The sequence below is a fragment of the Micropterus salmoides genome, unplaced genomic scaffold (assembly GCF_014851395.1).
Source record: "Micropterus salmoides isolate LMB-PRFRI ecotype aquatic unplaced genomic scaffold, ASM1485139v1 Ms_hic_scaffold_13, whole genome shotgun sequence".
Taxonomy (NCBI): domain Eukaryota; kingdom Metazoa; phylum Chordata; class Actinopteri; order Centrarchiformes; family Centrarchidae; genus Micropterus; species Micropterus salmoides.
Genome location: NW_024040374.1, coordinates 27352665 through 27375849, shown reverse-complemented (window position 1 = coordinate 27375849; position 23185 = coordinate 27352665). Strand labels below are relative to the sequence as shown.

Here is a 23185-nt window from a genome sequence, read left to right as displayed (position 1 = left end):
TTAACTTTGCATATTGTGTGTATATAGTTAAAAAAATGAAAGCAGTCTGGAAGCAAACTGGTTAAACAGACCACACCCGAGGACAGCTGGTAAGAGTGCAAGATTATTGATTTATAGTATTCTCATGGATCCTCATCAGTCTTTGCGTGTGATTATATTTACCTGTCATTACATATGAGGAACCTACAGTTTAACCCAACAGATGATACCTGCTGTGCAACCCTGTTTTTATCCTCAGATATAGATTCATTTGACAGTATGTTAACCAGGTCTACACTCCACTGCTGGAAGTCTGTATCTTCATGGCTCCGTCTGACCTGTTGATATTGTCACAGATTGTATGGATGGTATGAGCTGTTTTATCCAGCAAGATCACATTCTCCCATCCCCAGAGTGAGCCCAGTCATGCCTCTTCACTATCTGCTTTTTACAACATAATTGCCTTGAAGTACAGCACAACACGTTGGCTGTACTTGACCTGGGGACGACTGATTAGGGATCATTGAGTTACTGGAATTGGGGTAGTCAACTTCCCCCTTTTAGCAGGATTTCTGACACCAGCTGACCTATCTGTTGCCAAAGAACGCTGTTTTTGTCTGTCAATTCAAGAAGCAAATTAACAAAGAAATAAATTTTACTCTTTTCCGTATTTTATGAAAAAAGCTTACTCAAAATGTTGTTTGCCATATAATTAATAAAATGTGTTTATATAGTTTACAGTAGATAACAGTACTACTATAACCTCTCTTCTTGTCAACCATTATGAAGCCAATCACGAATTTTCAATAGTCAGACTTCTGTTCATTTAAAGGGAAACGGTTCGTGTTTAATCACGTAAATTAACGTCAGATGTTTAACAGCAATTTGAAACTGATGCTTTCTTATGATATCAAGTGTATGCCTGGAGTCTGGTGGTTGGTGACGCTGGCCTTACTTCTGCAGGAGCAAAGTCAAGGGCCATAAAGGGGTGATGGTGGGGAAACGCCCTACTTCCTGCTTCATAGTCAGTCAAGGAAAAGTTCCCTCAGCAGCAGCAGGGGCTTCCACCAAAGAAACAAGTATTCTCAGGTGAGAGTGTCTTCAAATCTGTGATCTTACTCAGTTTCTTATTTTTTACAAAGAGGTGAATTATGTTTTGTGTATTTTTTATGACTAGTCCATTGTGATCTTACATTGAGTTTTGTCATAAAATCAGTGATGTCATGCTATGATTTTTTAAATGAAGTGTCCAGTCAAAATGAAAAATCAGTTCAAGTAAGAAAATATTGCGTTACTATTTTAAGTTGTTTTTTTTATTGCCTCACAAGATCGGCTTCTGTAACATTTAAATATTTACCTTTCAAGATGGGTTTATATCTTATCTACTGTGTGTTGCTATAATAACATAAATATTAAGGTGGTGTGGCCCACACTACTGACACTAATATTGGTTTGCGAGCAGGTATTTGTTAATTAGAATTACTGTAACTGGGCAGAATCTGAATTAAGATGATATTTCTTTTCATTTTCTTTACAGGCTTGATCCACGTTTCTGCTATGCTGCACTTGAGTAAGGTAAGAATGAGTATTTCTGTAATATGTACACATAATTCTAAAATTCGTGATGCACAGATATCTCAAGAAGGCATTTTCAGCATGACTTTTTTTTTAATCACAACTTCTTGCTTCCCCAACTAGGGGGATTTTGTATGGGTGGACTCCGGTGTCGCGGTGCCGATTGGGGCGGAGGTCAAGGTGACAGACACCGGACAGCTTCAGCTGATCGATGACGAAGGAAAGGTACAAAACCCCACAGAAGTTTCAGGTCCAGGAAAATTGAGTGTAGGCCTTCTATATAATGTCAACTCTTTCACAACATACATACAGGAGCACAAGATCAACAAGAAGACAGAGGGCACCATCCGGCCCATGCACCCCACGTCTGTGAAGGGTGTGGATGACATGATAAGGCTCGGTGATCTCAATGAGGCTGGGCTCCTCAGGAACCTCCTGGTGCGACACAAAGAAGGCATCATCTATGTAGGTTTCTATTCCCATTCTTTCACTCTGAACCACTTAGTTTTATGATGTCCATAACCTGCTGTGGAAATGATTTCTTTTACACCGTGTCCTCCCTTGCTGTGAATGGCTTTCTATCTTAGACTTTGCCCTGGAGTTTATCACTGTGCTGTTTGTCTCCATAGAGACAAATGAGCCTCTGTTGAAAGAGAACATCCCAGTATTTCTATGTCACTGCATCAAAGCTCAGCAGTGTGTGTTCAATTATGAATCAGGCCATTTTGTTGTTTAAAAATACTACTGCTAAACACTGGGGGCAAAATTGACTAAGGATAATATTCCCTTTTCTAGGACTTGCTATTCATATTATAAACCGCAACCTTTCATGATTATAATCCATCCATGACATTTTTAAATCCAATGAATCATATTTACGACATGCATGTCACACATTGCAGCCGTGACCAAACAGGGAGTCACAGGGGTCACTGGGGTCACTGGGGTCACTGGTTTGACAATGTGCTTACACCAAAATAACTTGTTAAAGCTCATGTACACACACACACACACTCACTCACTCACATACACAGTAAGCTAACATCCCTCTCTGTTTTAAGACATACACAGGCTCCATTCTGGTTGCAGTCAACCCATACCAGCTGCTGCCCATCTACACCACTGAGCAAGTGCACATGTACACAGACAGACGGCTGGGTGAACTGCCACCGCACGTATTTGCCATCGCAGACAGCTGCTTCTTCAACATGCGCCGCAACCAAAAGAACCAATGCTGTGTCATCAGGTCTGCTTTTGTCTAATTACAGGAGACTGAGGCTGACTCCAGATTTGTTATGTAGACTGTGTCAAATAACTGATTGATTGATTGATTGAAACCCTTATTTATACAGGGGGAGCTCACTGAGATTGCCCTTTACAGTAATATACAAGTAATGAGTCTTTTTAGTGGCAGAAATTCTTTCGTTACAGCTTTAAAAGATATATATAGAGTATGCTGGTTTTCTCAGTCTTCTTTGTTAGTAAACTGAATACCTTTGTGTTTTAGACAGAACAAGACTTATGAAAATATAAACTTGGGTTTAGGGAAACTGTGATGGGCTTTTCTAAAAAACATTTTCCAAAATTCTATAAATCAAACAATTGATTGATTTTTAGAGAAAACAATTAACAGGTTAATCAAAAAGCTACAACACACACCAAGGGCAAAAATATAAATTGAAACATTCAAATTAAGGTTAAAATATGAAGAAACGCAGCACTATAAGAGACAAACAAATTATATCAAGGACAAAATGATCTATCAACACATCTATTAAATTAATGCTCAGTTGTGTCTACATATACAATAGTGTCATCTGCATACATATGGAACCTAGGTTATTATTATAAATAGTAAAAAGAGCAGGACCTAAACTGATCCTTGTGGAACACCTTTGTTAATGTTGGGTTTGTGTTGCATCTCATAAGCCTCAACATATGTTATGTAAGTAATTTCTTAACCAGCGATAGTGTTGTCAAAAACAAAATTAGTAAGGCTCTTCAATAACATATCAAAGGCCTAAGACAGGCCTATAAACAGAGCAGCAATGTTGATTGTTGATTTGCCTAGGTCTGAAACCAGATTGCAAGTGATTTAAAGCAGAGGTTTAGGTGAGAAACACAATAATCTTTGTAAGGCAGGAAATAGTTTAGATAATAAATTATAAAGCAATTTTTTTTCATGCAACACAAAGGATATTATTAAATGCATTCTACAAGCTTTCTTCTTTGTTTTCCCCATCAGTGGAGAGTCAGGAGCAGGGAAAACTGAGAGCACCAAGCTCATGCTGCAGTTCTTGGCTGCAGTGAGTGGCCAGCACTCCTGGATCGAGCAGCAGATTCTTGAAGCGAACCCTATCTTGGAGGGTATGAGCAAAACACCTACATAAACTATCAGCTGAATCCCCCTTTTCACTTCCACTTTGATAAAACATACGTTTTCTTCTCAGCCTTTGGTAATGCCAAAACCATTCGAAATGATAACTCCAGTCGTTTTGGGAAGTACATTGATGTCAACTTCACCAAGGGTGGGGCCATTGAAGGGGCCCGCATTGAGCAGTACCTGCTGGAGAAGTCCAGAGTCTGTCGTCAGGTGGGAAGATAGGTTTGCTAAATATTTTATATAATAAGAGTAGTGACATGGTACAAGTCAAATTTTCTTGTGGTAAAGAACACGTGCTTTTAATGGCAGGCGCCCGAGGAAAGAAACTACCACATCTTTTACTACATGCTGATGGGCATGCCAGCTGACCAGAAAAAGATTCTTTCCCTTGGGAACGCTGCTGAGTACAACTATCTGACCATGGTACTGAAACTATTCAGCAACTGTGACATTTGAAAAACCTTTCTTTACTGATGGATTTAGAAGAGAAATTCATATATTGTGAATCACAGATAACCAGATAAGAATTCATATTTAGCTTTAAACCATGTGATCGTATCACCAGGGTAACTGCACCAGCTGTGAAGGACGTGATGATGTGAAGGAATACGCCCACTTCCGTTCAGCTCTGAAGATCCTCATGTTCTCAGATAATGACTCCTGGGAAATCTTAAAACTGCTCGCTGCGATCCTTCACCTGGGCAACGTGGTCTTTAATGGTGAGGACAGCACCACACAATGGAATACATGGATTGTAGATATTGTTCTCATATAGATAAAATAATTGTTTTTAATCTTTTGAGCCACTGAACATGTTTTTCTTGCATATTTTCAGGCACCATAGTAAATAACATGGAGGCCTGTGACATCCATGCATCATCCCATTTCAACACGGCCAGCCAACTTTTGGAGGTATATGAAGTTTTTTCTTTTTTTTACAAATTCATAATAAAAGGAGCTGAAAGATCGTGTCTGACTGTGTTTGTCCCATTCCCTCAGGTGGCTCCCAAAGCGCTGGAGAAGAGCCTGACTGAGCGCTCTTTCATGACAGCCAGAGAGAGTGTGACCAAACCTCTGACCTCTGCCCAGGCTGTGGACGGCAGGGACGCCTTTGTCAAAGTAACAGCAGTCACAGTTGATCTGAGTTTTTCAAAGGCAAACATTTATTTCAGAAATGTAGCAACACAGAGCGGCGCGGTGGTGCAGTGGTTGGCACTGTCGCCTCACAGCAAGAAGGTTGTGGTTTCAAACCCCGGTTGCCCCGGCCTTACTGTGTGGAGTTTGCATGTTCTCCCCGTGTCTGCGTGGGTTCTCTCCGGGTGCTCCGGCTTCCTCCCACCGTCCAAAGACATGCAGGCTAGATTAATTGGTGTCTCCGAAATTGTCCTTAGGTGTGGATGTGACTGTGAGTGGTTGTCTATCTATGTGTGGCCCTGCGATGGACTGGTGACCTGTCCAGGGTGTACCCTGCCTTTTGCCCAGTGTCAGCTGGGATTGGCTCCAGCCCCCCCGCGACCCTGTATGCAGGATAAGCGGTTGACGATGGATGGATGTAGCAACACTGATTTGTTTAAAGGGGTTATACGCTAAAAAGCTTGAGAACAGCTTTTGTTCGTCCGGCTTAGCTCCACATCCATCAGCTTAAGCATATTTCTGCAGGTTTAGCTTCAGCTGAATAAGAGGTAAGCTAATCGCTGTATTATTTGTCCAGGCTATTTATGGAAGACTTTTCCTTTGGATCGTGGACAAAATCAACGCTGCCATTTACAAGCCACCTAAGGATTCCTCAGAGGTCCCACAGTCAATAGGTTTGCTTGACATTTTCGGCTTCGAGAACTTCAAAATAAACAGGTTGGCGTTTACAACATCTCTCATGACATTTGAGCTTTATCACTGCTGATTCTAGAGAAAGAACATATTGTTAAGTTGACTAAACTCTATCCATTTGTCTTCACCTCTTCTGCTGTTGTCGAACTTTTGTAGCTTTGAGCAGCTGTGCATCAACTTTGCCAATGAGCAGTTGCAGCAGTTCTTTGTCAAGCATGTTTTCAAGCTGGAGCAGGAGGAGTACACCCGTGAAAACATCATTTGGAAGCGCATTGACTACAAAGACAACCAGAGCACCCTGGACGTTTTGGCCAACAAACCTCTGAACATTCTTGCACTCATTGACGAGGAGAGCAACTTCCCCAAGGTCTAAATACTCTTTGCACCTCATGAAATTCTGTTGTAACAAAGCAAAGCGGATTTTAACTCTCTTCTTTTGCTGATTTTCAGGGCACGGATACCACCATGCTCCTTAAGATGAATCATGTCCATGGGAAAGGAGACATCTACATTCCCCCCAAGAACAACTATGAGACACAGTTTGGAATCAAACATTTTGCTGGAGAGGTCTTCTATGATTCAAAAGGTACTTTTAAAGTTTTTAAAAGCAACAAACCATTCTTGTGTGAGTCCTCTGTGGTGTTCTCATTGTGTCTGTTTTCTTTTGAGGTTTCCTTGAGAAAAACCGTGACGCCCTCAGCTCAGATCTGATTCAGCTGGTGGAGACCTCCTCCAATAAACTCCTCAAACAGGCATTTCATAATGAGCTGTCCTCCATTACGATCAAGAGCACTGTCAACCCCAGGATGATCATCACCACGACCAACAACAGCCTCCGGGTCAGTGCAGTCTTTAGCTTCAGCATCACACAGCTATGATCAATTGGAAAATAAAACTACAATTATTGCTTACACTGTGGGACATGTTTGTGTCTGACAGCAAGCGAGTGACGGCAAGAAGCGTGTGCCAACTCTGACTGGCCAGTTCCGTAAGTCTCTGGATTCCCTGATGAAAACACTGACTGTGTGCCAGCCCTATTTCATACGCTGCATTAAACCCAATGACTTCAAGAAGCCCATGGTGAGGAAAGAAGCTGCATTCACTCAACCAAATAAAACGTATTTACATCTGTACCAAAAAAGAAAGGAACCATTTGGTGTAAATAAGTCAGACTGGATGTCTCTGTGTCTCAGCTGTTTGACAGAGAGCTGTGCATGCGTCAGCTGCGCTACTCTGGTATGATGGAGACCATCAGGATCCGGAAAGCTGGATATCCCGTACGCTACACATTCGATGAGTTTCTAGGTCGTTACCGTGTCCTTCTAAAAACTTCCCTCTGTAATCCCAAAACAGTAAGTTGGAGGTTTTAACGTGATCATTTTGATCATGACATCCTCACGCCTTTTCTCATCTTCTCTTGCTGTGTTTGTGTGATGATTATTTTGCTCTAACAGGAAAGTAAAGTGAAATGCTGTGAAAGCATTTGTGAAAATGTGCTTGATGAAGAGGGTGACTGGAAGACTGGCAAGACAAAGATATTCCTCAAGGTGCTTCTTTATTTACAATCTGTAGTTAGTGATGTGTAGAAGGTACAATAGCCAAAATAATGTGAACGTTATAAGCAACACAATACGTAATTGTGAAATTTAAACATTGCTGAATACGTAATAATACTAATATGGTGAAAGTGGTCAACATAGGACAGCATGTTAGCATTATCATTGTGAACATGTTGATGTTAGCATTTAGGTCAAAGCACCACTGTGCTTTAGTGGGTTAGAGGGTACAGCCTCACAAAGCCTCTTGTTTGAGTATTGGACACCCAAATTTACTATTAGAATTTATAAACCCTAAAAAAGTTAATTGAAATCATATTTTTTTTAATGAGTACCACATACCAACTGGGCCTTTCAGAGGGAAATTCAAACCACATAATTTGGTTTGTTGGTTTATTTTCCCATTTAGATATTCAGTTGCTTATAACACATATATTGGATGTGGATGTTTCCACCAAAATAAGAAAAATACTATAATACTGTTTTTTTCTCAGGACTTCCATGACACCATGCTTGAACTGAAGCGAATGAAAGAACTAAATGAGAAAGCACTCCTGATCCAGAAAGTCCTGAGAGGCTACAAATACAGGTATAACACAAAAAGAAAAAGATATAAATTAAATTTTTTTTTTGCTCATGTGACTTGCAACTTCATGTCTGTATAATTCATGCCTTCTAAAGGAGACAATTCCTGAGGCAAAAGGCAGGTGCTCTTGTCATACAGAAATACTGGAGAGGACACAAAGGCAGAAAGCTGTACAAAGTGGTGAGTCACTTTTTAACATCTCAGAATTTGCCAGTGTGAGAATACCTGGCTTGCATTAAACCTTCAATTATGTTCTAATTCTAGGTTCAGCTGGGCTTTGCCAGACTGCGGGCACAGGTTCGCTCTCGACAACTCCACTTCCAGTATAAGAAGAAGCGGGAGGCAGCTATCGTGCTGCAGGCCAGAACCAGAGGGTACCTGGTCAGGAAGGAAATTAAGCGCAAGAGAGATGCTGTGATCCTCCTGCAGGCACACACCAGGGGTGTGCTGGCAAGAAAAGCTCTCAAAAAGATCAAAAGAGATGTAAGTTCAACTTTAAGAACTTTGAAGAACCATTTCTGGTACAGCAGTGGTTGCCAACCCCTTTTGTCTAACTAACGCTACCCCAAATCCCTATCAGATAAACTCAAGTACCCCTTCATCGACAATACTGATTATGTTCCAAATGTCTATTACTTCTCCAACTTTTTGAACTTTTTGATTACTTTCAGCTAATTATTTCAACAGTGTGCACTAATGTTTAGCTAACTATTTCACCAGTTTATCCATTCATTTCAAGGTATTATTTCAACAGTTTAACTGTTACCTTTAGCTAACAATTTAAGAAGAAGAAGATATACTTTATTAATCCCACGAGGGAAAACTCTATGTTTTCACTTTGTTATTATTATTATGTTAGTATTTACACACAGGTCCGAAAGACACACACATGTACATGCACAAACAGGACCCATAGCAACACACGGAGAGATGTCAGAGTGAGAGGTCGCCCCGAGCAGTTGGGGGATCAGGGGCTTGCTCAAGGCCTCCTTCGGCCCCCCCCATAACCATTTAACCATTTATCCATTTGTTTCAGCTTATTTTTGAAACTGTTTATGCATTTCTTTAGGCTAATTATTTAAACTGTTATCCATTGCTTTTATCTAACTATTTCAACCATTTACCCATTACTTTAGCTATCTTATTCACTTTTTAACTATTAATTGTAGATAATTATTTAAAGTGGTGTGCATTACTTTTTAACTATTTCCAATGTTTATCCTCTATTAGCTAACTAATCTAGTTCTGTCTAAAGCATTTATCCATAAATTTTGGCTAACCTTTTGACTCCTCTGTTAGTTTTAATACACTCTCAGTGACTCTCACTCATATTAGTGGAAGGTGTGTACTGTGAATTTACGTTATTGTAGCTTGTAGCTTACTGGCTATTGTGATGGATAAATGTCAGTATCACACCAATTTTATATTATATTTGGATGGTTATTTTCCTCCTTAACACAAATATGTGGATACCTTTTCTAATCAAGTCATAATTTCTATATTTTTACAGTATTTGAGGTACACCACAATCTGCCCACATATCCCTGTGGTTAGGCATCACTGTGGTAGAGGATTGTGTGTCAGAAGCCCCTGCTTCAGTAACTAGTAAAGTTGTTTATGAGCAAGAACCTGAACCCCTAACAGCTCTAATGCTTCCCCCAAAGCCATGCTATGAATAATGAAAAATGTGTTATTTGCATTGCAGGTTAATTAGGTAGTAAAAGACATTTTGCAGGCAGTTGTTATTCAGGACAATGTTTTTTTCCTGATCTTCTTTTGTGTTCTTTCAGATGTACCTCTCTGCCAAAGAGAAAGAAGAAGAACAGCGGGCCATTTTGGAGAGACAGAAATACTTGGAGGAAGTGCTGAGACAGAAGAAAGAGATGGAGGCCAAAGCTCAGGCCGAAACCATCACAGACCAGGAGATGGTGGACAGCATCTTTGACTTCCTGCCCATTATGGTTGGAGGGCAGGAGGGACAAGCACCTGTGGGATTCGAGGTTCGGGAACCTAAGGTTTTGCACATTCTGTATTCATTTTAAAGTCAGTCGCTGCATGTCTGTGTCTGTTTTCAGAAATTTGAGGGGAAAAGGACAGTTATCGAGGAGATAGACATCGACGACCTTCCCATGGAGGAAGATCTTCCCAAAGAAGACTACGATGACCTGGATGAGTACTCCTTCTCCAAATTTGCCTCCATGTACTTCCAGGGTGCAGCCACCCCCACCCACATCCGCCAGAGGCTTCGGCAACCCCTGCTGTACCATGAAGATGAAGGAGATGTCCTGGTGCTCCTCTTAGACCACTTTAATCATTCCAGTTATCCTTATATGATGAATGTCTTTCATTTACTTACCATGCGGTCTGTTGTGTTATCACCAGGCTTCGCTGACAGTGTGGTGGGTTATCTTAAGGTTCATGGGAGACCTCCCTGAGCCAAAGAAGCAAGTCCAGGTCAAAGGAACCGCCACGCAGGAACGCTTTCTGCCACAGGACGTGCTCTCCAGAAAAGACAGGCGTCTGAGCCACATGGTTGGCCTGGATCAGGTAAATCTCCTCACAAAGCAAGGACTTTATGAATGTTGAATATTGCCTAATTTTGTAGATTTATCACAAACAATTTATCGTGGATTTTAAAATATAATTTCTGACTGTTTTAGAGGGTACTAAGGAATAAAAAAGAACGCAAGCCTTCCACGGTACCCGAGGAGCCAACACAAAACAGAAAGGGCTCCATTTTCACAGACCTTCTGACAAGAAACAGGAAGGCTTCTGCTGTGCCCAATGAGACAGCTCAAAACCCAAAGGTGTACACTGTGCCTGAAGGAAACCCTCGAACAAGGAAAGGATCCACATTCACTGACCTACTGTCCAGAAACAGAAAAGCATCCACTGTCCAAGAAAATGGAATCCCAAAATCCACTTCAAACTTAAGGAAACCCTCGATCATCATGGAGGAGGTGAGGTGTAAGCCTAAATAATATCTTGACCTAGTGTTGTCATATTTTTTTAAGGTACAATAAAATAAAATGTCATGTTTCTTCTTACAGTCTGAGGATCAGACTGAGGTGTCCAAGCCTCCCACCCTGCAGACTGTGAAGGAGGACAGTGACGCCATGATTGGAGAAGAACCCACACTGGACCGGCCGCTGACATCCCTCGAAAAACTCCACATAATTGTGGGATATGCCATTGTCAGATGTGACCTCAGGTAACAGAAGCTCAATTTAAAATCACATACATCCAAGTGTCTGTTGTTAATAATTAATAATAATAATTATAATAATATAGTAATATATAATTCTCTACTAATACAATATTTGTCTGTCCAGGGATGAGATTTACTGTCAGATCTGCAAGCAGCTGCAGGATAACAACAATCGCAACAGCTACTTCCGTGGTTGGATCCTGCTCTCCCTCTGTCTGGGCATTTTCCCTCCAAGTGAGCGCTTTATGAGGGTAAGCACATCAGTTGTATTGGCTGCTTCAGTCTCAGGAACAGTGAGTCACATGCTGTGATGTTTTGCTCATCTCTTCCTATCTCTTGTCTTGGCAGTACCTGCAAAGCTTCATCCGTTTCGCTCCAGGAGGCTATGCTTCCTACTGTGCTGAAAGGCTGCGACGCACAGGAATGAATGGAGTGCGAGGGGAGCCTCCAGCCTGGCTGGAGCTGCAGGTACTAAGACATGGCATAAGATGCTCCTGCAAATATTTAAAACTGATTCATGGGCATTGTACTGTAGAGATAAATCATTTTAAAAAAAGCATTCCCACTTTACCCAAATCAGGAAAAAGTATTTGTCCCCCTCGGTATGTAGTTGTATCCTGCCAAGCAGATTATGGTTTATTTAATATGTCAAGGTTTTGAGATATCTGTCTCTGAGATTTTTGACAGCACCCATTTAAAAACATCTATTTCAAGAAACAGTGTCTTTGTCATCTGGAATAATCCACAGACCTCACTGAAAACTGTTAATGGTGAGGTTTGTGGATTATCCAGAGTTCAGGAAAAGAAATGTGAATTTTTAATTATTTTTTTTTCCCATGCTGTGAGCGCCACAAACATAATTCTGTTGACCTCAGCTGTATTGAGGTGGTAGCTGAAATCTCAAAACCTGGACGGATTAAACCCAAACTGTGTGTATGGCTCGATGCCAGTAGCGGCAAGTGAGAACATATTTTTTCTGTCACTTGAGTGAACCGACCCTTCAACACTTATGAACTTCCATGGACAGTGGTTCTCATTACTGTTTAATCAACATGGTCATTTTTGTTTGAACTGTGATAGGCCACCAAGACAAAAAAGCCCATGATTGTGTCTGTGATGCTGATGGATGGACGCTCCATTAACCTGCCTGTTGACTCAGCATCTACCTCCAAAGAGATCTGCCAGCTCCTCTCTAACAAAGTCAAACTCAAGGACGCCTTCGGCTTTTCTCTCTATGTCGCCCTGTATGAAAAGGTACACTGTTACATCCGCTTGGTGTGTTCCTATAGTACAGCAGGTGATGAGTAGATCACAGATTTCTCACACAGATTCTTTGTACTTTCTCAGAGTTCCCGGGGGTCTGTGCTGTGCTATGTCCAAAGTAGGCCTCTGTCAGCATACAGTACTGCTAATCACCTTACAACATGCAGATAAACTTTTACAACAGAGACACGTAGAAAATAATTAGCTAAGTTTTGAAACCACACCAACATTAGATGTTTTCAGGGGGGGGGTTTAAGAACTTTATATTAAGAACGAATCAAAAGTGGTATAATGTCTGTTTTAGTGAACAGTACTTGAATTCTGTGACAAACTAGGACTAGAGGGTGCAATCTGAAAATATATATGTGTATTAAGTCTATTCACCCATAATTTCAAATGTTGACCTGTCCTGTAGGTGTGGGCTTTGGGCAGCGGCCGGGAGCACGTGATGGACGCCATCTCCCAGTGTGAGCAGGAAGTAAAGAGGAGAGGAGGACAGGAGCAGCACGCTCCCTGGCGTCTCTTCTTTCGCAAGGAGATCTTCACCCCCTGGCATGACTGCAAAGAGGACAAAATCAGCACAGACCTCATCTACAAACAGATCATCCATGGTCTGAAGTTTGGAGAGTACCAGTGTGAAAAGGTGGGAATGTTTGGATGGATATCTTACAGTGTTCCTGTCGTATTCTCAGGTATAATTTAACCCCCCCCCTCCCCCATTTCACTGCCACAGGAGGATGATTTTGTTCAGCTTGCTGCAAAACATTTATACATCCAGCATGGCTCAGACAGCAGTCCGGAAAACGTGCAGGAAGCTATTCAGGAATGCGTCAACAGCTCTCTGCTGGAGGCCAAGTCAGAGGCCAAATGGGCTCAAATGGTCAGCGCTGCTCATGCTCAGGTCAGTCACACTACATATCAGAAATTGCAGCATGAACAGAAATGAACAGAATGGCACAGGAAAAAAAAATCTATAAAATGGCCCAGAGTAGATTTAATGTTTCTGTCTATTTTTCTTCAACCACACACAACAAGGGTCCGTATCTGAGTTCAAGACAAAAAGCAGATTCAGTGAGGGGAGAGATGGTCGACTACGCCCGAGAGAAGTGGCCCATTTTCTTCTCTAGGTTCTTTGAAGTTTTGAAACTGTCAGGTAGGCATCTGTTAGCAAATAATATTTCCAGCTTCTCTGTTATGTTATGTATTTAATCATTTATAGTTCAACAAATTCTGACAATTTCATTTATTTCAATTCATTAAGCAACTTTGTTTACAGTGTTGACAAGGCATGCACTCCATTATTATGGATGAATCAGTAGCTTCTTGGTCTCACAGGATTGATGGACAAATTAAGCATGTGTTCACAAACTGATTACTTTAGATGGAATGGATGAGGCCATACAGTATTTTGAGCTATCACAGTTACTGTTAAAGAATTAAATCCAAATTGGATTATTTTCCTTTCTCTAATGGTGAATATTAAACATTTGCAGAAACAGTACAGAATTGTCAATAGATTTTATTGACCTGTAGTTTATTTTTTGTATCACCGCAGGAACATGTAGAACAGATGAGCTTTTAGATATTAACAACCAGTAGTGAAGCTGTTCAGCCAGCCCCTTTTGTGAATTTAGTTGTTGCCGCTGCTTTTTGTATCCATGTCACACTGGAATATACAAGGCTATTTATAGTTTGAGACTCGAGTAAAGTAGTTTATTATGAGGGAATAATTTAATAATAATAATTGGGCCAGGAAAAACATTTCTTCCTTCCTTGGATTTCAGATTTACTCTTGTTTAGGAGTGAGCTCTGACTCACTGACACAGTAGATATTTTCCTTAACATATTTTCCTTATCAAATTTCTTTTTTTACGGTGTGATATTTCATAATTGGCAACATGCTGGTAAGATTAGTAACAATCCAGTGAACAATGTATAGATGTTTGTGCTTTATTTTAACCTAAACCGACCCATGTGTTATCCCTGAAGCCATGACCTCCTTTCAGAAAGTACTGGATAAACCATCGAATCAGGTTTTATTTCTTCTTACATAAATAACATTGCCCATATAATATACCACGTGGCCTTTCAAATCTTATCTTATTGTCCATTTTGTAAAGGAATATGGTGATGAAATCATTAGTTGATTGACAAAAAAACTATTATCAGCAGTTAAGAAAAATGCCAAACTTTCCTTGTGTCTAGCTTTTCCAGTGTGAGGATTTGCTTCTTTTTTTCATTTACAGAATAAATGATAAATCAAAAAATAAACAAACAGATGAATTAAATGATGAATGAAAGCCTCTTATCTGAAGTTTGATGATAGGGCCTCTGCTGCTGTACACATGAATGCTGCACTCAACGGATGCTGAAATGGTTCACATAGAAAGTGCAAGCAACACTTTACTGCTGGACAGGGATATGTCGTTATATCCCCCATGAGTCGTGATTTATTTGGCTTGTTCCTTGTCGTCCGTGTTTGGGTTTTTTAGGTCCTCCGCTGCCAAAGAGCAAGTTCATTGTGGCCATAAACTGGACTGGTATCACCTTCCTGGATGAGAGAGAGAAGAGGCTGCTGGAGCTCTCCTTTCCTGAAGTCACCGGAGTCAACAGCATAAGGTAGAGACAGAGGAGTGTGCCAGTTTACAACGAGGACGAGTCAAGTTTGCTTTAACAGTGTGGTGTTACCATGCCAGCTGTGCATGACTCCTGCGTTATGATTCTCCCTTGATGCCCATCCAGGGAAGGTAAAGCGTCTGGCCAGGCGGTGAGCATGCTGACACTGAAAGGAGACTTCACTCTGAGTGGAGAGACAGCTCATGACATGGCAGAGCTGGTTACAATGTTCCTCAGTGGACTGACAGAGAGATCTCAGTATGCTGTTACCCTGAAAGATGCTGACAGGCAAGGTGAGAGGACTTTTTTTTCCTTTCTAATGTTGTCACAGCTGAATGATCTACAATAGAATCATTCCTGCCAACTGCTAACTGTGTTGTCTTCCATTTCTCTACAGATGACCCCACATTACTCAGCTTCAAGAAAGGAGAGCTCATTATAATAATCAAAGATGATGAGTTCTCTCAGCAGCGTGGCTGGATAAAGGGTGAAAATGAGAGAACAAGACAGACCGGAGCTGTGCCCATTGAGGCCATCCTAATCCTGCCAACACTCAGCAAACCCTCCAAGGAGGTCATGGTACGGAGAAGTCAATGACACGTTCTTCTCAGGTGAGTTATTGTGCTCAGAATGTGTGGAGTAATAAATGTGATGCATGTTTCTTTATTTCAGAGCCTCCTCAATTTGTCTCCTAACCAGAGGAAGGACATCATACAGGCCAACCAGAAAGAAACAGGAACAGTGGAGAGATTAGCTCCTGCCACGCTCAAAGAATTCTCCCTCGAGTACTTCAGGTATCTTTACTACATTCTGCTTGTTTTCACCAGCTGATCAGCAGGAAAATGCTCAATGGAACAGTACTGACAGCAGGAAAACCCAATTTTTTTTACTTGATTCTACAGACAGCCCACTAAGGATGTGAACCGTCAGGTGATTTCCAGGAATGTTGCTCCTGAGAGGCTGTGGGCCAACTCCAGAGAGCCAATCAGACAGCCCCTCCTCAAGAAACTGTTGGGCAACTCAGAGCTCAGCCACAAAGCCTGTCTGGCCTTCACTGATATCCTGTACACCAGAGTTATGTGAAAAAGTAACATTTCTTACTATGTATTTTTGTTTTGTGTTTAACAGTGAACCTTTGGCATGGTAGTTAAACATATACATTTACTACTTACTATTTATTTCAGGGGTTTAGTTTTCTACTGGCTGCAACAAATATTTATTTATTTTAACACATGGTGGAATGGGCCAGCAGCCGTACCAACATGTACCCTGTTTCTACTGAATGACTGAAACTAGGCAGGTTTGGGCTTGGCTAATGCTAAGATGGGAGACCTCCTGGGGAAACTAATTTGCTGTTGGAATTGGTGTCTTCTCCTCTGATCCTAGTAAAAAATCCCAGTGCAGTGATGGGGATGCTTTGCTGTAGGAACATTCATATGGAAGCCAGGTAACATAAATTGTGTTTTTACCTGTCAGAAGGCCCACAGCTGTGAGAACAACCACCCTTGTTGCCTGCACACGTACACTCAACACAGCCAACCACATCATGCTCACACTGCTTGGCTACATCACTCTTTGAGATGCGTTCTACCTGTGCCAGCAAAAGGCCTCCCCATTTTCATTATAGCCAACACCACCAAACACTTTAGCCACATAGCCATGAGCATGTTAAAAGACGTGGCTCAGTAACCTAATTAATAAGGCCAGGATAACTAACCTAGCTGCGCTAATTAACATGCTAAGCTAACAAGCGGGTTGCCATCGATGGAAGAATACAGTTCAATATCAGTCCAAGCTTGTATTTTTTTATGAAACCAGCATGGTTATTCGTCCTTGACTGTTGTGCACCGATCCTGAAATATATGGGAGATTACCCCACCAAGCAGATGCAGAGTCCTCTTGAGCTCACCGACCAGATCTTCGGCCCTGCCACTCAGAATGAGGCGCTCAGAGATGAGATCTATTGCCAGATCATGAAGCAGATGAGCAGCAATAACAACCGGTACGGTTGAATTATTTCACTACCACCTGTTCTTAGATTAAAAGCTGGAGATGGACTTTGTATGACACAAAATTTTCTTAGTTTATGCATCCAAAAATTGAAAACAGTATTTTCCCATCACTGCTGTTATAAATGCTTTAGTAATATTTCTATTTATGACAGAATGATAATAAGGCAGTTGCTAAAAGGTATGGGCCCATTCTGTTACTGTTATTATAGAATGATACTTTGTTTTGTTATTGTAGATAGTAAAGTGCTGCAACAATAAGTTGATTGACAGAAAACAATTTTTGAGTATCAATTAAAATTGTAATATTCTCTGGTTCCAGCTTCTCCAGTGATAAGACACATTACAAATTTTCTTTGTAAAATCAAAATATTCAGACTTTTGGAATATTGGTCAGACAAAACAAGACATGCAAAGATGTCAATGTAGAATGTAGAACTACATAGTTTTTTCCCTATTTCATCAAACAGGGAAAAAAACAACTGCCTATAATAAAATAAATAAAGTAAAATGGTTGATTGATTAATCAAGAAAATGTTTGACACATTAATTTATGATGAAAATAATTTTTAGTTGTAGCCCTTGAAAATTATTAAAAGATAATGTAACAATTTTAAGCTAAATCTGGTGAATTTAAGTATCTACAACTGCTATTCCTTTTTCTATTTTTCTTTATTTTGATAGAAAGTACAAAGAGTAAAAATAAGAGAAGGTTTTTTTTAATTTTTCCAGAAGTGGAACTGAACTGTAACAACCCCCCACATTTCAGTGTCCAAGAATGGTTTCAAATACAAATCAAGACACAAAGACTCAGTTTTATCATGTGCTTAATAGTGTTTTAACTATATTTTTTGTCCATCACCCAGGTTCAGCATGGAGCAGGGCTGGCAGCTGCTGTGGCTCTGCTGCGGCCTGTTTCCTCCCAGTCAGTCTCTTCTGAGACACACTCAGCGATTTCTGGAGTCGCGCCGCAGAGAACCCCTCGCCTCAGACTGTCTGCAGCGGCTGCAGAGCTCTCTGAGGTTAGCCCAATGTGCATTATTATATTATGTCAGCAACACACAGCGCGCATTTCAAAGAATGTATGTGTAGATACAATCAAGACGTACAAAGATGTACATCTCCAAGATACACAAAGCAGATAGTGTGTGCTGCTCCTCCCTGATTTAATAGTACCAATTACAGGGTTTGTGCAAACACCAACAGAATGATTTAAAGAGATGAAATTTGTAGAAAAGTGCAGGGCAGTTTCAAAACTCAACCACTGGTTAATAGTGAGAATGACACGACACCACAGCTGGTATAGTGAAAAACGGAAATGTCAAGCTGTGATGCTTTGTGTTTTAAATCCCTGAATATGCAAAAGCTCTCTAAAACTAAACTAAGAAAACTGAGGTATATGGGCTTCTTATTCTAGACTTGATGAGGATAAGTTGTACAGTTTAAGGCAGCACATGCTTGCAGCTATGCTCACAGTGACAGCAGAACTCTTTAAATAAATATGTTGCCTCAGCTTCACTCTGACCAAATTGTATTTGCATGGCCCATTCTATAAATACATTAGATTTAAATTCAGTATAATTAATACGAAGACAACAGGCTCTAAGATACTTATTTTTGATTTGCACAGTTGGTGCATGGTGTTGTATTGTGTTTTGCCATTTTAGTGGTAGAGTGTCCTCTTTTCTTTATCTGCACTGAATCTGTGGCTTTGCATCAAAACAAGTAGTAAATGAAAGTAAAATAAATGACAAAGCATTTGCTGTCCTTGTGTAGGATGGAGCCCAGGAAGCTCCCACCACACCAGGTTGAGGTAGATGCTATCCAACAGAACAGCACCCAGATCTTCCACAAAATCCACTTCCCCAATGACACAGATGAGGTACAAACAGACTTCTTGTTTATGTAAAGCTACATAAAAACTAGTAAACACTAGTAACAGTGATCCAGTGAATCCTCTCGTCCCCCTTCAGGTATTTGAGGTCACGACAGGCACCAGGATCAGGGATCTCATCCAGAACATTACCAACAAGCTCAGCCTGGCTTCAGCAGACGGCTTCAGCATTTTTGTCAAAACACATGACAAGGTTTATTTGACATTTCTCAGCATTGAATATTATATTTCGATCTCGAATTGTACAATTGGTGTACTTTCATAAATTCTAAGCCCTCTTTCTTGAACTTTCACCACATTGGTTGTAAAAAAAACAACAACAAAAAAAACATTCAGTAATTATGTTTATTTCAGGTTCTCAGTTTGAATGACACAGACTACTTCTTTGATAGTCTGAGACAAATCACTGACTGGTCCAAGACAGCCAAGAGGATTAAAGACGGTACAAACATTATCTGATTGTAGGGCCAATTGGACTTTTGATCTTGTACTTACCTGCAAAAACCTCTTTGGTGTGTGTGTGTGTGTTCTGCAGGCGGCCCGGTCAACATCCCCTACCTTGTGTTCTTCATGAGGAAGTTGTGGTTCAATGTGGTCCCAGGCAGAGACACAGAGGCAGATCTTATCTTTCATTTCCCTCAGGTACATTTGAATGATGCAGCTCAGCTATCATCACATTTCAAGGCTGATTAGTTTTTCCTCATGATATTAAATTTAAAACTTTCCATTAAACATAATTCTACCTGACATTTAAATGAGATAGTATCAATACTAGTTCCAGGATCGCTCCTTCTGATTTCATTACAACCAGTGGGATTGTTAAAGATTAGAAAGTTTTCCCCTAATGAACAAGTCAGTAGCAACTCAGTTTGAAGGATTCACATGAATCTGCTGGTGAATTACCAAAACAGTAGACTTTATAAAATATCTTTCTGTCTTCCAGGAGCTACCTAAGTATCTGAGAGGATATCATGCTTGCACCAAAGAGGACATGGTCAACATTGCGGCTCTGCTCTTTAGGGTAAAGGTCAGCAATGACAAGAGCCAGTTGGTCATGATTCCCAAGATGCTGAAGGAGCTCGTGCCCGCGGACCAACTGAAGGCCATGTCTGAAAATGAGTGGAAGAAGGTATGAGGGGCTGTCATTTCATTAATTTCATCTCAAGAGTCCCTTTATCTATTGCATAGCTTAAAAGATAATGCTGGTGTTACACTTTGTTTTTCTTATTGTCATCACATCTCATGAAAAGACCAAAAGCCACAATGCATCTGTGACGCTCCGATGGCATTCGCTCCTCTTGAAGAAGTAAATCTTTAGCAGGAATCTACACAGCCACGCTAGCAGCTCAGTGAGGCTGTAGTAGTACGTGTATTGAGTGAAATGCTTACATCAGCACGCTAACATAAGTACAGTGTTAACATGCTGATGATCAGCAGGTAATGCTCACCAAGTTCACTGTCTTAGTTCAGCATTTTAGCACCCAAACATTTGCTAATCACCACTAAGCCCAAAGTACAGCTGAGGCTGATGGGTATGTCTTTAGTTTTGCAGGTCTTGGTCATAACTTTTGGACGAAGTTACATTTTGAGCTAATGATGGGGCTAGATTAAAAGTCAGGGGATCACCAATGTTAGTCCAGATCCATCCTGCATTTGTTGAAATATTTCATTCAGTACCATAAAATGTGAACCTCTTGAGCGCTAGAGAAAATGTCAGGGAATCACCAAAGTTATCAGGACACATCCTCTGGTGTACTTGAATGTCTGACCGACAGACTGATGTTGCTTTTCCAGGAGCCAAGCAGCTAGCATGGCTAAAAAAATTCTTAAATATCTAGTTTAACTTTCAGATAATGCTTGGTCATTTCCCAAAACAGCTGGGCACTGTAGTTTTTTGCAAACATTACTCAAACTAGGGTAAATAGTGCATTTGTGGGGACTATTTTTGGCCACAGATTGATAGACAGTTGATAGACGGTGTATGCGGGATTGACTCAAAATTAACTCCACTGTTCATTGAAAAGAAGGATTCACTGATGTGATTGTTCTCATTTTTGGACAACAACAGAACTCTATGGCACTGAGGCAGAACGTATATCGAGGTATATCACTTGTAGGATCATTTTATTGTTTCTTTGTGTCTTACCAGTTTATGTGTTGACAACAAGGAAAATATAGAACAGAACCAGCCTCGTCCTTTTAAATTGCCCATATGAACAATGTCACCATTATCCCATTCCTGTGATAACATCTCAGTTCTCTGAGCATATTGCCTGAAGGCTGTGGGGGTGTCGGGAAATCATTAACCTCACTACTTTTACAAAACAAGTGTGAGTGTTGTATCATACTGTGATATATATATATATATATATATATATATATATATATATAATATATATACATATATTTAATTTTCAGAGTATTGTCGCCTCTTTTAACAAACAAGCTGGTATGACTGTTGAAGAAGCTAAGGTGGCCTTTCTGAAGGTGGTTCATCGCTGGCCGACGTTTGGCTGTGCATTCTTTGAAGTGAAGGTAAGGGCTGCGGTGAATGCATGCTTTATCTTGCTATCTATAGTCCATTTGGTTGGGTGGGTGGCTTGTTTATCTGATGCTCTCTGTCCCTCTCACCCTCTGTCACCATGGTATACTAATTGTAAGTCTGCAGAAAGCAAATAGTCATGACCACAGTAAAGAACAGTTTTCTCATTTGCCTTTCTAACTTCCTTTAAGCAAACGTCGGAACCCAATTTCCCAGATATTGTGCGAATAGCTGTCAGCAAGCAAGGACTCACCATCATCCACCCTAAAACCAAGGTAAAAAATCATCATTAACAGTATTGCCTTTAACATCTTGCTACTATTTTTTACCATTAACAATTACTTTCTCATGTAAAGGATGTGCTGGCAAATCACCCATTCAACCGCATCGCTAACTGGTGCAGTGGAAGCACTTACTTTCACATGACTATTGGCAGTTTAGTGAAGGGGAGCAAATTCCTGTGTGAAACTTCACTGGTAAGATCTATCAGTAGACACGTGAGCTTCAAATGGCAAACTGTCAGTAAACTCCTTTTCATTTCCTTTTTTACCTCTGTGTCTTCTTTTAAAAGGGCTACAAGATGGACGATCTTATAACCTCGTATGTCAACATGTACCACAGAGAGAGGAGGGCAGTGCAAACCAGGAACAAGCGCTTCAACATCTGAGCCTCAGTAGCACGAGTGTGACGCAACACGTGCCTGTAGCTGCAGATTTAAACCAGCACACTCAACGTGTAGTTCATGCACACACAAAGAGGCAATGCAGGAACAGGTCTTTGTTTTTGAAAGTGCAATCAGCTTTATTTATGCCCTGTGAAAAAATACACTGATGTATTGCATGAAAGAAAGCAGTTGTAGATCTTTTTATTTAAAGCAAATGTATCTTTGGCATGTATGTGAGTAACATAATCCTAAGTGAAGAACCCCTGTTCTAGGTAATACTAAGTCAGTGCACACAATTTCACCAGCCTCTAATTTATGGAGAGAAATAGTCAGATGAAATGAAAAACATATATAAAAAATATATGTGGTTCATTATCCACAAATTAAAAACATGATTTACAATTTGTGAATAAATGATGGTTTCTCTAAATGCATCTCCATATTCATAAAAAACACCTAAGTTTAATAATTGTAAAACAAATTTACAAATAGACATAGCTTCATTCATATTTCCAGTTTCAATTTATTTAATCTAACAACATTTTCTTTTGAAATACTTCCTGTATAGATAAATGTCTAAAAATATTAGTTTTGTTGCATTAATCACTACTATTGAGATTAATACCTCTCCATATTAATCTGCCTACCTTAAAAACTTTAAAGGTGCCTGGTGGAGTCCTAACATGTTGAACGCATTTCGGTCTGTTGTTTTGCCCTCCAGGTCACTGCACATGACACGTGACTGAAAACTATGAATAGTGGTCAAAAACTCCACAGAGTACCTTTTAAATAAGCTAATCTTTAGAAAAAGTGCTTAAAATGATTATGGTCATGAATAAAACATTTATTGTTGAGAAAATGTTTCTGCAAAAATTGTCAAATAAAACATTTTCCCAGTGGAAGCCTGTTGGTGGGTGTAACTGTTGCTGAGAGCTTCTTATTTTCTATCAAAACTCCTTAGGCAGCTGGAGCTGCTCCTTCATAGCAGTAAGAAAAATCATGTATTTATGATAGTAAACACTTACACAAGGCAATGTTTTTGCTTCAGGGTTACGAGACGCACAACAGACAGAGCTGAGAAGC

The 23185-nt window shown here is 40.3% G+C and overlaps 1 protein-coding gene across 1 annotated transcript; it reads left to right on the top strand.

The window, feature by feature from the left end:
• The first annotated feature begins 1519 nt into the window (after positions 1-1519).
• Positions 1520-22990, top strand: LOC119901164 (unconventional myosin-VIIa). The gene is made up of 47 exons (XM_038716686.1): positions 1520-1554; positions 1678-1779; positions 1867-2019; positions 2616-2800; positions 3800-3921; positions 4005-4147; positions 4247-4360; positions 4503-4656; positions 4773-4849; positions 4937-5056; positions 5649-5788; positions 5921-6131; positions 6215-6350; positions 6434-6603; positions 6704-6844; positions 6958-7116; positions 7219-7311; positions 7815-7909; positions 8002-8086; positions 8171-8389; positions 9697-9906; positions 9982-10194; positions 10289-10453; positions 10567-10866; positions 10957-11117; positions 11239-11365; positions 11463-11582; positions 12195-12368; positions 12793-13020; positions 13111-13278; positions 13413-13530; positions 14870-14996; positions 15120-15286; positions 15391-15572; positions 15666-15787; positions 15896-16050; positions 16842-16995; positions 17869-18024; positions 18779-18884; positions 18976-19089; positions 19251-19338; positions 19432-19538; positions 19840-20025; positions 21315-21431; positions 21630-21713; positions 21795-21914; positions 22010-22990. Exons 1-47 carry the CDS (start codon positions 1537-1539, stop codon positions 22103-22105), a joined length of 6702 nt encoding a protein of 2233 aa, XP_038572614.1. The 5' UTR covers positions 1520-1536; the 3' UTR covers positions 22106-22990.
• The last annotated feature ends 195 nt before the right edge of the window (positions 22991-23185 follow it).